At 42.4% G+C, this 15,172-nt stretch overlaps 1 protein-coding gene across 1 annotated transcript in view; it reads right to left on the reverse strand.

Moving 5' to 3' along the window:
- The window catches only part of ITIH2 (inter-alpha-trypsin inhibitor heavy chain 2), a 23,825-nt gene extending 9,210 nt beyond the window's left edge, over window positions 1-14,615 (reverse strand). Inside the window, exons 1-11 of the mRNA XM_008638390.2 lie at window positions 14,405-14,615; window positions 12,802-12,876; window positions 7,621-7,656; window positions 6,723-6,895; window positions 5,948-6,052; window positions 5,460-5,622; window positions 4,849-4,956; window positions 3,995-4,123; window positions 3,213-3,329; window positions 1,983-2,151; window positions 244-369 (exon numbers count right to left, since the gene is read on the reverse strand). Coding sequence (XP_008636612.1) covers window positions 244-369; window positions 1,983-2,151; window positions 3,213-3,329; window positions 3,995-4,123; window positions 4,849-4,956; window positions 5,460-5,622; window positions 5,948-6,052; window positions 6,723-6,895; window positions 7,621-7,656; window positions 12,802-12,876; window positions 14,405-14,488 — 1,285 coding nt within the window. The 5' untranslated portion in view covers window positions 14,489-14,615. The remainder of the gene's footprint in view (window positions 1-243; window positions 370-1,982; window positions 2,152-3,212; window positions 3,330-3,994; window positions 4,124-4,848; window positions 4,957-5,459; window positions 5,623-5,947; window positions 6,053-6,722; window positions 6,896-7,620; window positions 7,657-12,801; window positions 12,877-14,404) is intronic.
- Window positions 14,616-15,172: the final 557 nt, after the last annotated feature.

Raw genomic sequence — 15,172 nt, forward strand, 5'->3', positions numbered from 1 at the left:
TACACGACTTGTGCACCTCTGTAAATTGCAAGAAATTCATAACCTGCATAACAAGCTGCTCATCTTTTGAAAGCTTCTGTGCAAAGCCCCATGGCACTTCTAGCACTTGCCAAAGGGGCAGCACAAAGAATCAGAAGAAAGATGAATGGAATTTTTCTTTAACTTCCTGCCAAATTATCTACTTGTTGCCTTTCTCAGGCTTACCCCACCAGCCTTTCTTCTCACCCAAAGCAGGATCCTTACCTACTGTCGGGTCTCCATCAGACACCAGTACAATCATGGAGACTGAGTTAGGGTCCAACATGCCTAAACTTTTGGCTTCATTCAGGATGAAAGTGGCTCGGAGAAGAGCTTCATTGATATTTGTGCCTGTCAAAGACACAATGAAGAAAACAAGTTTGATTCTTGTTGAATCCAGATCGGTTCTAAGATTCTAGTGGAGTTAACACTGACGAGAGCTGAGATCAAGGCAGCAAAACCCCTCCTCTTTGATGTTTAGGTACACCCTTCTGCACTCTGGTTCCTTTTTTCACCCAAGGCTGTCATCCTCATGAGGCCCCTCCATTGCCCCTCACTAATTCCAGTGTGACCATTTGTGGTGTTGGGAACTATTTGCTGTGGGGAGAATTACTGGGTTTGCAGGCAGGTGATTGAATGAGAGCACGGAAAAACTTCCTTTTCTGGCTATCAGTCCACTCCTTGAACAAGAAGAGGTGTATGTTTGCTGAGCTTATCTAAGGTTTGATTTGTGGCATAGAAGGGGCAGAGTAAGAAATCAGTATGAGAGGAACAGAAATCTGAAGGCTGAGCAGTCAGAAAATAGGTATTTTCTTTGTCAAGAAAGAAAAAATCAGCAGCTTCAGAGACAAGATAGTAAAATGCTGCACTGAAACTGGCTTTGCTGGATGATAGCTGGTCTCTAAGCTTATCTGTCAATTCTTTTGGGGTAACAAAGTCAGGCACTCATATATCCAGCATGGTTTCCTATTCCCAGCCCACTGATGATTTTGGACAAATCTATAATTTCATGTTCATTCTAGTGAGAACTTCTGGAAATGAAGGTGCCACAGCACTAGAAGGCTCTGATGTTAGGGAGAGCCTCTCCACGCTATTGATGTACAAATAACTGAATAACCAAACCAGAACTGCACTTCAGAGAGAGTGCCAGATTAAAATCATCATAAGCCTCTTCCAAAGACCTGTACAGCTAAAAAGGGCATCTGTCCTTGTTTATCAGGCAGAGAATGAAGGCACAAAAAAGATAAACAGCTTGCCCACATGGCATTTAGTAGCTCATAGAATCAACAAACCATTAAGGTCATTGAGTCCAACCATTAACCCAGCCCACCACCAAACCATGTCCTTCAGCTGTTCTTCACAGGACTTGTGCTCCAGACCCTTTCCAGGCTCTGTTGCCCTTCTCTGGATTCACTCAAGCACCTCAATGCCTTTCTTGTTGAAAGGGGCCCAAAACTGAACACAGGACTCACTCAAGGTGCTGCCTCATCAGTGCCCAGCACAGCGGGAGGGTCACTGTCCTGGTCCTGCTGGCCACACAAGTGCTGATACAAGCCAGGACACCACTGACTTTCCTGGCCACCTGGGCACACTGCGGGCTCGTATTCAGCTGGCTGTGAACCAGGGGCAAGTGATTGTGATTCCCTGCTTGGGGAATATTTCATCTGCCTGCTCATCCAGGCCTATGAGATGGACTTGATCTCTCAAGGATATCTGGGATCTCTGAGGCAGGAGGTAAGGTAGATTAAAGGCAGCTGTTCTGTGGTCTATGTTCTATCTGCCATAGAAGGAAACGTCCCCTAACACAATAAACTGCAATTCTTGCTCTTCTTTAGGCATGCTTTTTCTATCTTGAGAATCAGACTCCCTTTGAAGGAATACTCTTGACAGTCTGAAGGCTGTCTGAGGTACCCATTCCTGCGATATGGAACTTCTGTTAGCACCTTGCAATCAAAACCTCATACCCCCATTGGGATGGATTGTCTGGATGTACTTCTTAGCATCTTCCACCTGCGATGGGGTGGCTGAGACCAGATTATCTCTCCAGCACCGGACATTGTGGTTAAAGTCGATCAGGGAGAACTGGTCAGCAGCACGCAGCTCACTCAGTATTGCCTTCATGGCCTCGATGGTCTGAGGAGAAATTTAAGAGAAGACAGGTTTATGCTTCCTGCTTATGAAAGCCTCTTCTTAGCTGGTGACCACAGGCAAATAGTCACCTCTGTGGAATAAGCACATGAGCACTGAAATCCAAATTAGCATCTGCTGTCCAAATCTCTCCTTTTTTGCACTTCTTGCATAATGTCGAACATTTCACCAAACAAACACAAAAAACTGCAGTTAGGAAGAGTAAAATCAGAAGATGTGTGACTTAAACAAGTGACAATTAGCCTGTATCCCAGTTTTGCAACACTGATTTCCCCAAGGAAGCAATCTGCCAAGCCTTACTATTGTGCTCTGAAGGAAATTCAGATATACCTGGATGATCCCCAGCTAATGTTTGTCTAGTCAGTTTTTAAAACCTTTCAGTGACACATGATATGCAATCCCCCAAACTCCTCACCCAGAACTACAGAGTTTTTCCTAATATACAACATAAATCTCTCCTGCTGCAAATCCATCTGATTCCGTCTTATTCTAGTCTGGCTGGGCAGGAATGTCAGTTGATGAGTTTCCCTTTCAGAACAGTTGCTTGCATATTTGGAGGCTGATAATCTTTCTCAGAGCATTTTCTCTTGCAGACTAAAATATCTTAATTTTAGCATTTTTTTACCCCTCTATGGCTTATGTTGTCTAAACAATCTGTAGTGGTCTTCAGAGGGCTGTCAATAATTCATCCATGTTTTGAAAGCAGGGATGGAGTATCGCCACTGAGACTTTCCCAGGATTCAGTATAGAACATTATAGAAAAAGGGGGTCAGAGCCTTTGAAAAATATATTGTGATCTGTCAAATAAAATTTAAATTTAGAGTTAAAATCTGGTACCACCTCTTCCTTACAATATGGAAGAAGTGTTATAAACAAAGGGTAAAATCATTAAGTCTTTGATTCCAAATATTCTCCAAATTCAGTGGAGTAAAGTGTAAAGAACTGAGCTGGTAATTTTACATGCCAGTGTGCTACAGAATTGCATGGAAAAGCACATGAGGGAAGTTGGCAGGAGGTTCATTTTGCAACAGAGGTAAAACACTTACTTGTTTCATTTTCAGTCCCCACATTGAACCACTGACATCTATAACAAATAAGATGTTTTTGGGCAGTGGATCAAGATTTTCCGGAGCAAAGAAATGAATAAAATACCCATTAAAAATCTGCAAAATAAAATAAAAGAATTGCAGTGAAGTGAGTGATAGAAAAGATTTCAGAAAACTCAAAACAACAACAGAGCAGAAAATTCTTATTTTCTTAATGAGCCAATTATTTTTTCCTTATTGTCTTTTCCTCTTCTTTATTGGCCAATTCCAGCTTTCAGCTCTGCACATCTGTGTAGCCTTACACCATTTTTACTCAATAAAAGCAGAGTCTGGTTCTCACACAACTTCCATGCACTAGCATAGGGAGGAATGAAAAATGCTTTTAAAAAGGACTCTTCTGCCTGTAATAATTCAACCTCATAACTCAGCTTCATGTTAACATAAAAATAGTAATGTTCTGGTTGTCTCCTTGTGATGTATTGGTACAACATCCAACGGCTCCATCCTCTGATTCTACATTAAATCACCAGAGTGCTGCCAGGTATAAAGACATTGGCTTTTGGACATGACAGGAATCTTCTCCTACTATATGTAAGCCCATGTCTTAGTCATAAATTAAATAAATCCATTCTGCCCACTTAAAATCCCTCTGTTCTTTCAATTGGATACAGAGCTCGTCCTCACGCTCATTCCCCTGAAGGATGAAGTTTAGCACAGCCTGCTGAAGGGCAGCAATTCCTGTGTTCCCAGATCTCTGGTCCCAGCTGAGCAGACACACTTACTTCCAGTTCTCCCCCCGTGGTTTCTCTGTTCACATCGTACTGCACCACAAAATTTCCATCCACGGCCGTGGATGAGCACTTGGGGCATTTTCGCTGTTGAGCCATTGTTGGCTTGAAAGAAACATGAGCCTTGAAACGAGGAGAGATCATCAGTCAACCAGGGGTTGTGTGAGAGGGGGATGATTGACACAAAGAGAGTCCACCTCTCCATGAAATACCTGATTTCACTGAACAGTTTTCTGCTTTCATTATTTGTGGAAAACGGACTTCGTCACTTGAGAAGAAAAGCAGCACTAAGGTTTGCCTGGATATGTTGATTCTGTAGTAGCAACTGTGACACAAATCACATGACCCATCTACAGCACCAAATCTTTCAACTGGAGCTGTGCAAACCTTTTCTATTAGGCAATACGTTGGCTTATTTAACATTTTCCTAGTTGAAACTATCCATAATTTTATCAACATTTCTAATAGGTTTCTAATTGATTTTTTTTCCCCCAAACAAAAGATTGGAATTTGTCTGTAGATTGAGTAGTAGGAAACATTTTCATTAGTCATGTGATTGATCATGCAGACTTTATGGCATTTTTTTTCTGTATTAACTGGATAACTTGAAATTTCCTGAGAAGATAAGGCATAATATAGACACATACTACCTCTGAAATAATTTGCTATATTAGGAATGGGGGTGAATTTGAACATCAAGAAACAATACTGCCTGGCATATTATTTAGGAAATAGAGACAGACTTTTGCTGCATTTTTGCATGCTTCCATGTACAAAAAGTGCCAGGACTGCATAGAGTGAGTGTGAAAACTGAAGATTTGTGCTTTTTCCCATCTGTGAGCGGTTACCTTTTTCTCTCCCTTGGAGATGGTGGTGATTCCATCGAAATGATCTCCGAGTGAATTAGGAACATGCACATAGCGAAGTCCCTGTGGCTCAATGATGCGGACATCCACCTAAAGGCAGGAAGGGAGGACATTTAGTGTGGAGAGCTGCCCCATTCCTGGAGGTGTTCAAGGCCAGGTTGGACGGGGCTTGGAGCAACGTGGGATGGTGAGGAGCAAATGTGCCCTGTCTCCACTCGTAAACACAGCTGAGAATCTCCTGAATCATGTCTGACTCACGTCAGAACCACTTGGGCAAACAAGCTTTGACATTTCTATACTCTTGTGTAAACTTGACTTGACTGAAGGAAAACAAACAACACTCTCTATTTATTTGGAACAGTGCTTTTCACAAAAACTCCCAACTTCATGAGGTAGCGTCCTGTGAGATCTGATGGTCTCTGGCTGTCCCTCCACAACCATGATTTGTCTTAGAATCCCAGAATGGTTTGGGTTGTAAGCGATCCTAAAGTTTATCCAGTTCCAAGTCCCCTGCCATGGGCAGAGACACCTCCCCAAGAACTGTGGGTGCTTTCTCAGCAAGGATTCACCTACACACCCCAGCTCTGCTTTACCTCCATGTGCTTGGCCAGGCGTCCTGGCTTCACAGAGATGACGTGCTCGTAGGAGCTCAGCTTCCTTCGGATCATTTCGTGGTAGTGAAGCTGGAACTGTATTCTCATTCCTGGGGGCACGTTCACTTCTGTTTGGAAGTTTTCCATATCCAAGGCATTGCTCCTGAAAAGTCAGCTGTGGGGTTATTTTGAGAAAATACAAGGAGAGGAAAAAACTTCTTTGCACTTTGGTCTAGACTGAGGATTTTTCTGTGTGATTCTAAATGTGGCCTCTATCAGGGAGCTGCAGTTGTCTGTTAGCACAGGGTGTTTTAGCAAGCTGAAAGCAGAAACACAGTCTAAGTCCATGATAATTAAATATCAGAGTTGCTGTAAGTAAGCATTTTCCATCTCAGGATTTCCCCTCATCTATCTCTTCCTGGGATGGGTCATCTCAGTTCTCCTGTGAGTAAGTTCAGTATAAAACCCAAATGCCAAAGTGTTTATACCTGACTATTCCAGCAGCTTTGCCTTTGGCTTTTGCTTGAGTGTACATTTTTCTGGCTTCAGATTTTTCCCGAATATGGCTGGTAAACGTGATACCATTGATATCCCTAGGAGACAGAAGCACAGTCAGTTTGCAAAAGAAACAACTTTACAATCAAGGACTGTTTCGTCAGTTTACATCAGCGCAATCTAAGCTGGTGGGAAATGAAATAACAAGGCTCTTGTTTAACCCCAAAGTAATGAAGTCTGATTTTCACCAGAGCTCTATCTTTTTCCCTACCTGCTTTTTTTTTCAAGTAGCCAGAACCACTGTGCTCTGAGAAGGACCTGCTCTCCTCCACCTCCTTCACACTTTCCCCATGCTTTGGGCAGGGAAGGCACTTACCGAAGTCATGGCTGGTTTGGAATATGGATCAGGACATCTCCTGACCAGCAGGTTGGCTGCTGCCTCTCTGAATGGGTACTGAGCCAGGCCAGTTTCTGTTCAGTGAGGGCTCTAATTTGGGTCTCTCTCCCTTGATCTGGCAAGGTGAGGGCTTAGTCTATTTGAGACTTTTGTCCAGTTTCGTTGATATTGACCAACAGCTCAATAATTAGTGGAGAGGAAGACCTGGACAGACAGACTGACTGATGACATGGGCCTTTTTTCTTTGAGAAAGCCTGCAAAAATTACACCGAACCTGGAAAGTAGTAAGAGCCTTTTGCTTTTACAAATACTTCCTTTCCAGCTCATTGAATGCTTCCAGAGGGTGAGGCTGATACCTGACCACTACTTACATGGTAAAGTTGTCAATGAAAGCTCCTTTGGGGACTTGCACGTCAAATACGATGGGCTGAGGCCTCTTTGCATTGTTCACCATCTTGGCTTGGATCATTGTGTTGGCCAACCGAGATGTGATGGTGGATTGAACCTTGTAGCTGTAAAGACCTATCTTGTCATCATCCTCCACCTGCAATTGACAAAATTGCTCTATAAATTCAGGGCACTGCTGGAAAAGATGCCCTAGAGGACAATATCAATCATTTTTATAGACTCAGTGCTACTTTTTAATTGCTGCTCCTTACAGTATGGCAGCTAGAGGGGACATGAGCTCAAGTTCAGGACATCTCCATATTCTACCTGGCAATTGTGGCAGGATATTCACGTGAATAAAGTTCATTATAACTTTTCAGCTGGAAGAGGGTATTTATTAAACTGGAATGTTTTCCTTGCTTTTCATCACACAACGAGTCCTTGGAATGACTCTATGAGTGCCATCCAGCATGGAAAGCTACACAGTAATCCTGAACATCATATAATGAGGAGGAGAGAGCTCACATTTTCAATAACAGTCCTAAATAGAGGAGACTTGAAGCATTGGTTACTGACCTAGTGTTATAAATGGTTAAACCACAGCCGAGAGAAAACAGTGTTAAAGTGTTTTATTAAGACATTGTCTTTGTCTAATCACTTTTGATGCTTATTTCTTCATATTTACCATACCCTTCTCCCTCCAAGAGCAGATGTATCAACAGTATTGTGCAAACAGCTCTCTGTTTAAAGAAAATAGGTTAATACCCAACCAGCAGTAAAAACAAGGAACTGAACAAACAGAGGGATTGATTTCCAAAAAATGGTTAACTAGAAAATCACTTTGTTCAGTATTATTTACCACAGAGGAAGAAAAATACTCACCAGATCTCCAACATAGCCCCAGTCAGATGTGCTCCTCTGGAAAAGAAGAACATGGAGGGGATATTTCAGCAAGGCGAAGAACACTGACTAGCTGTTTCAAGACAGGGATTAGTGTCTTAAAACTATCTTCTAAGATCATGAATCATAGAATCATAGAGAATCACAGAACCATTAAGGCTGGAAAAGACCTCTAAGATCAAGTCCAACCATCAACCCAACACTGCCAGCACTACCACAAAACATCTACATGTTTTCTGAACACTTCCATCAATAGTGATTCCAATACTTCCATGGGAAGCCTGTCTCAATTCTTGACAACCCTTTCAGTGAAGAATTGTTCCCTAATATCCAACCTAAACCTCTCCTGGCACAACTTGAGGCTGTTTTCGCTCATCCTGTCTGTTGTTCTCTGGAAGGAGAGCCTGACCCCCATCTGATTGCCCCCTCCTGTCAGGGAGTTGTGGGGACCCAGAAGATGCCCCCTGAGCCTCCTTTTCCCCAGGCTGGGCCCCCCCAGCTCCCTCAGCTGCTCCTCATCAGACTTGTGTTGTGTTCCAGACCCTTGCTGGGTTTGCCCTTCTCTGGACATGAATGAGAATTGGTTTGAGTTCCCAGACTAAGTGTGAATATTCCTTTTGTCTTATTTTATGTATTTCTACATGGGATGTTGAAGCATGTGATCTTCCAGCTGTGCCTCAGAGCCTATCATAAACAGGACAGCTTTCTTCCTCTGTCTTTTATTTTTTTTAGAAGAAAACATTCTCTTCTAGAAAAACATTCTTCCTGAATGCAAATCATGCTGGCAGAAAGTCATCCTCAGACATCCTTGTTTTTAACAGGAAAGTTCTTTTTTTTTCTATGAAAAGTGGAAAAACCTCAAACCCCAGACTTCTTTAGCTCACTTTGTTGTCATTTATATTAGAGAATATTTATTTATGTATTATGTGCAATATCTATGAATTTAAAAATCCATTGTGTAATCGATATTACATTTACATTCTTGTGCCTATGGAAGTTAGTTATGTGTGCATTACTTAGATGAAATTGCTCATTAATGATTGTGGTTCCCCCCCACCTTATGAATTGTTCCATTTTGAAATTTCTATGGCGAAGTGCTGACATCTTGTGGCCATTTGAATAATTCAGTTTAATTCCCTAAAAAATCCCCTTCACGTATGGAATATTAATATTAATCCCCTGAAAGGGAATTTGGCTCACCTAGATGCAATTGTTTAATGGAGAGATCTACGTTCATATTATCATCACAACTAGGCCAGTTCAGCTCTCCAGGGTCAAGAGGACCCAAAACCATGGAAGATGACCATGAAAACATCTTTAATCCCATGATGCACACAAAGATTGCTCTGCAGTTGTTAACTTCATTTGAAACTAATTAATATACTGTTCTAGGGAAATCTTGTGCTGTGTAAGAGATGATGATGATGTCACAACAAGTTCATTTTAAAGACATGGTTTTAAGGGCCCTTTAAAGGCAGATGGAGACACTGCAAGATTTTTGCCTGCCTGAGAACAAAAGCAGGTTTTTGTTTTCCAGCTCTAAAGGCTCTACCTGAACCATTCTGCCTGGGATTTCAAGATCTTGAAGTTCATGGCTCTCTAGAGACCCTCTGCAAAGCTTGATGGACTGATCTTGTCTCAGTCCATCCTGACACCCCACAAACTTTACTGTACGGTGCACTGTACCTTCACACCTGATAAAGAAACAGACCATGAAGAATGATTGTTGGCCCCACACATACCCTTGGCACGGGGAACACCACCAGCTTGAATACAAATTAAAATTAGACCAACATTAACTGAAAGAAATTTAATTTTAGAAAGAGAAGACCAACACCTTAGCACAGAGGGGTTATTTTTTTATGGGGGTACTTTTCTGGTTCTCAGCTTAGGGCTCCTGACCCACTTTAGGAATGGTGGTTAAAGCTTTCAGGATGCCCAGGTTTTCTGCCTGATTGTTCCTGGAAGAAGGGGGAGGCACTGATGGAGATGGAGCTTATCACTGGCACACATAGAGACTTCCATGGATTTGTTAGAAATCAGACATGGGGTGGGCCAGCCATACCCCTGGGAACTCAGGGGTTGACGAGGGCAGCCAACAGGTCAGGAGAACAGAGCTGTACCTTTATTTTCAGGTACCTGAACCCCAGAATCATAGAAACACAGAATCACAGGATGGTTTGGGTTGGAACGGACCCTAAATATCCTCTAATTCCACTTCCCTTGCAGGGACACTTTCCACTGGATCAGGTTGCTCCAAGCCCCATCCAACCTGGCCTTGAAGATCCTCCATTCAGGTCTGAGTGCTGATGTGATTATTGACAACAGGGACTTCTGTGGCACACGAGGCGCCTGGTGTTTCCAGCATGAGGATTCATGGCTGCTCCTTGCTTTTAAACCACATCCAGACCTGTTGATCACTGCACAAAACAGGATCTTGAGCTGTATCTCATGTGTGGCAAATTGCTAATTAGAATGAAGACAACATGTGCCTCAGGAACTGTTTGAAGGACAGATGCTGGGCTCTGTCTTCACGTACTGAGATGCATCTTCTCCTGACACCTGGGCAGGCTATGGATATTTAACCCTTCACAGTGATCTTTGTTCAAATCACTGTGCACGGACATTGTGGCTATTTAGTAAAATAAGGAGAGCAGAATCACAGATGTTCTGCATTTGACATAAATTTCTTTTCTACTGGGGCACAAAAAATGTTGAAAAGCAGATACCCAACATGAGAAACTAGATAGAAGATGTGACCTGCAAGTGTCCAAGGCCAGATTGGACAGGACTTGGAGCAACCTGGTCTACTGGAAGGTGTCCCTGACCATAGCAGGGGGTTGGAATTAGGTGATCTTTCAGGGCCCTTCCAACCTAAACCATTCCATGTTTCTGTGATTCTGTGATCTACCTGGAATGCCCTTCCAGTTCTCTGAGGTGCTGTTCCTTCATAATTCACTTGTTTTCTTGTAATTTCCTAAGCAGTTTTAAACACACTCCAAATCCATTGCAGCCTCTTCACACTCCTTTCAGGGGAGCCTCACTGTGGGATGCAAGAAGAGAAATTTCAGACCTCAGAATTGGTAGAGTTTGTCTTCATAGTGCAGCAGATGAATCCTTGTCTGTTTGGTTACATTTATATGCTGGGAGCTGGGGGAGTCTCCAACCAGCTGATTTAGGAAGAAATTCTTCACTGTGAGGGTGGTGAGGCCCTGGCAAAGGATGTGCAGAGAAGTTGTGGTTGCCCCATTTCTGGAAGTGTTCAAGGCCAGGTCAGGTGGGGCTTGGAGCAACCTGGTCTAGTGGAAGGCGTGGAAGGTGGAACAAGATGGTCTTTAAAGTCCCTTCCAACCAAAATCATTCCATGATTCTATCATTCCACCCTATCTCTTTCCATATGTCCTTCCTGTGCTGCTTCTCTTGGAGGGCAAACTAGGCAGGCAGAACAGTAAGGAAAAAGGTGTGATCTCACCTGCCTCTGGACAGTCAGAGATCAGGACCCAGATCTGGGGATTCTATTGCCGAACATCCCACCTCACAGGGTGCATCACAAGTCTAGACACATTATCTATCTCCAAAACAGAGATAACAGCTGTGCACCACCATATAGAGGTTCACAAGGTCACCTGCATTCCAGCCCATGGAACGATCTGCTGCTGTGGTCACGAGGACCATTCACATACCTGAGGCACAGCATTTTGGGAATTACTCAGGAGCAAAATAGCAGAACACCTTATCTGTACCTAGAAAACCATCCTCTGTATTTAGAGGCAATCAATAGGGCCTGCAAGGAGCTCTGTTGCCTTGTTGCCAATGAACTGGTGAGCTCTTTGCAGAAAAGCATAGTGCTGAAAAAATAATATGGGAAACAGTCTTCCTTTAGCAATGAACAGTAAATAACTCTGTGCCTGCGCTGGCCAGGAGCTGCTGTCTCAAGATGATTTGCACAGTTCAGTTTAATCTCATTGGTTATATTTTACTGTGACTCAGCTAATGTAAGAGCAGCTGAGATGTTAGTTCTACTGGTTTGCAAAGATTCATTTCATAGGTAAAGGATGGGAAATAATGTATGGGAATAAAAGCAGTAACTGGTATAATGAAACCAGTGGTAGAATTGCAAATTACTGCATGCATATGTCTGTGGCTGTATGTATCCAGAAATTTTGGGAACAAAGGCAACATAACATATGTGGCACTGATACAGACACATTGGAAAGAAGTGATGCCCCGAAGAAGTGCAACAATGGGGGGATTTCATTATCATGCTTAGATCATGATTAAATTATTTGAGTACTGGACTGGCAAATGTGAGCAGGCTTGATTCATACTCATACTAATATCTGCCATTTTCTTCCACTGTTTTGCAGGTTTTAGGTATCAATAAGTTCCATCCAAAGCCTTAGGATAAAAAAAAAAAATCAGGTTTGCCTGTGTGTAATTTGAAAGATGCTGGGAAATCCAACATTACTCAAGAGGATCTTTCATTTTCACTACATTGAACAAGCTCAAGAAAAGCAGCACCAGAGCTTGGTGGAGGACGAGGTCCACTCTGATCATAATTTCTTTCATGCAGTGTAATGAAAAATTAACACATTCAAACAACTGATTTCATGAGTATTATCATTAACTGCTACTGTGTAAAACACAGAAAAACGCTTGCAATGCTGCTCTAAATGTTTCTGTTTCCCAACCCAACAGACTAAAATAACCTGCAACCCATCAGTGTGCTGGAAACAAATTTTCTTCCCAGGTCTCAGATGCCACCAGCTCATCACTGAGTGTCGCTCTTTGACCAGAGTTAAACATGAATGAATGGACTGAAAGTTTTCAGCCTACACTTGTCAGTGTCTGAAGTCCTTTTCCATTTTCTCATGGAAAAGCCTGACCAGTATCAATGGGACTTTCCCCACACATGAAGTTAGACAAGCATCTCCATTGTTTATCACCCCAGGAGCACAGATGCAGAACAAAGCCTTGTTGTGCTTAAGAGAGAGCAGAGCTTAAGAGATCCCAACCAGAGATATGGAAGTCTCAATGCCTATAAAGACCAGCTGGGCCCACCTGACTGCACACTCACAACCCTGGACATGGAACAAGATACCTGGAGAGAGCTCCCAGGCATTCTGGCTTCCCTCCTCTTTGAAGCATTTCTGGGTACTGTACCTGGTACCTGCCATTTCTCGCCTTGGAGCTTGAGGGAAATCCATCAATTTCTAGATCAATCAGGTTTTCCACTTCCTAGAGGGGAGAGAAGAAGAAAGAAAGAGTTGCTGCTGCCTTACTGTTTGATTTATAATTTGATTTATTATTGATTAGCACTTTACAGGAGAGTTCTAAAAGGAATTTACCTCCCCTGGATGGAAATGGGGAGCAAAAGCACAAACCATCTCAGCCCAAAATCCCCACACATTCAGTTTCCCTCAGTGGCCAACCAGTTCTATAAACTCCTATAAGATCATGACCTTTACCATCATTTTACAGCCTTTCCCTCTGAAACAAGGAGTAATATTTAACATGAAATGACCACAAAGAGCAAGAGGCAGATGATTATCATCAGGACGGGTCTAGCCATGGAAACTACAGCATTTCAGACACTGATCTCACTCAAACCAGTAAGTTCAGAGAATTTCTGCTCAAACCAGTAGAAATTTTCTCTGGTTTTATACCAATCTACCTGACAACTACATTTTTCCCACTGGCAGCAAAAGAACATCAGGTCTTTTCCAAGCGTAAAGCTGCACTGATTCATTTAGAAGTGTGGGTCACACCACAGCAATACTCTTAATTAAATTTTGTTATGAGTTTTATTTATGGAAATAAAGAAATTTAAGTGCATGAGTTCCTTTGCAACTTATGTGATAGCATACATACAAAGGCTTGCATAAAATGAATTTAAATTGTTTAAGCACATTGATGTTAAATTGATAAGGCATCTACAATTAGTAAGAACCACAGGTCTGGAATATTTTTCCTGGGAATTACAAACCTGGTTTTAAAATCTCATTGAGTCAAGAAAATGGCTGTAAAAATAAAGAAAAATAGGATATCCCAGCTCACTGAAGATTTTTATTAGTTCTGCAAAGGAAAAGAAAGCCTCATATCATCACTGCTGACTTCACAGAAACATTTCAAAACTACAACGTGGAAATGGGTGTAGACACCAAATCTAAGTTCACCTGACCCTGGGGGTTTAAATTTAGATTCAGTTTCAGAGTCAAAGCTATAACTATACTTCTTTTCATCATTGTATTATGCCAAGAAATTAGAGTCTCTTATAAATTATCTCATCCCTCTGCTGAGGAATGTAAAGTCAATAGGATATTCACTCCATATTTGAATTCCTGTTAACAATAACCCAATTCCATGCAAAGATTTTCTGAAGTTCATAGTGTTCCACACAGGAGACTCCATCCACAAAGATGTCTAGGTGCCCTGTTTCTGCTTATTCCATGGAAACAGGGTATAAAATATGCTGAAGATCTGAGTGTAGAAGCCCACTTGAATGTTTAAAGGTTAAAACCACACCAGAAAAGGCAACACTAAAGCCAAAACATGAAACCAGCTTGAAAAGAAAATTGGCATTACTCTCATACTATCCCAACTTCAGTAATATTAAAAGAACAACACTACAAATGACATTATCAGAATATTTACAGTTAAAAGTAGAAGAGAACTCTGAAGCAGTGACCCAGTTCTGCTCCCACTGCAGCTTCTGTGTGGACTTCAGCAAGCAAGGGAGCCCTGGGCCCTGCCTCCAAATACTCACATCTGGGATGTCGTCGATAACAAGATCAAAGCCTCCGACTCCACAAATGAGGAACAAAACCAGGAAGCTGCTCAGATACTTCATTTTCTTCCCACTTGTTTCCTCCTAAGAACAGCCTGCACAGGTACAGACACAAGTTCTTCCCTTCTCTGAGACAAGTTCAAGGAAACAGCCCAGGTTTTTGCAGCATTTTGAGCAAAGTTCTGAAACGCTGACTTTGTTTAGGCCGTAGGTAAATATTTGCCTTGCAACGCAAGTCTGAGCTGTGGTGCCTGAGCAAGGGTTATCCAAATAGTGTCTTCACTCACCCCTGCCCCCAATAACAGCCCTGGCTTGGATAGGGTCACTCCTTGCTTTTGTAGCTTCCCGTGATGTTTGACTAATTTCCTGCTAGGCACAGAGCTTGCAGTATCCAAAAACTTCAAAAGGTCTCAGCAAGAACTCACTCCCAGTTTGTCTGTTTATAGTAAATGAGGTGAAGTTTGGTTCTCAGCATGATGGAGGCAGCAGTGTTGGGCTTCTCCAAGGGCCCTCCCACCCAGCCAACCCACAGGGGCTGGAAGAGACCTTGGGGTTGGATCCTGACCCACACAAATACCCTTTTCTCTGTTCTGCTGGGAAAGGATCATAGCTGCTGGTGGAATAGTTCTAATTTTCCAAAATTAGTCCCATGAGAACATCTGTTGATATTTTCAGATGTACGTTCTATGGATCCTGAGTGCTTTTGAAACAGGTTTTTGGCCTCCCTAGTTCTTTGGGCACTTAAGG

This window comes from Corvus brachyrhynchos, unplaced genomic scaffold, assembly GCF_000691975.1.
Source record: "Corvus brachyrhynchos isolate BGI_N302 unplaced genomic scaffold, ASM69197v1 scaffold307, whole genome shotgun sequence".
NCBI classification, from domain to species: domain Eukaryota; kingdom Metazoa; phylum Chordata; class Aves; order Passeriformes; family Corvidae; genus Corvus; species Corvus brachyrhynchos.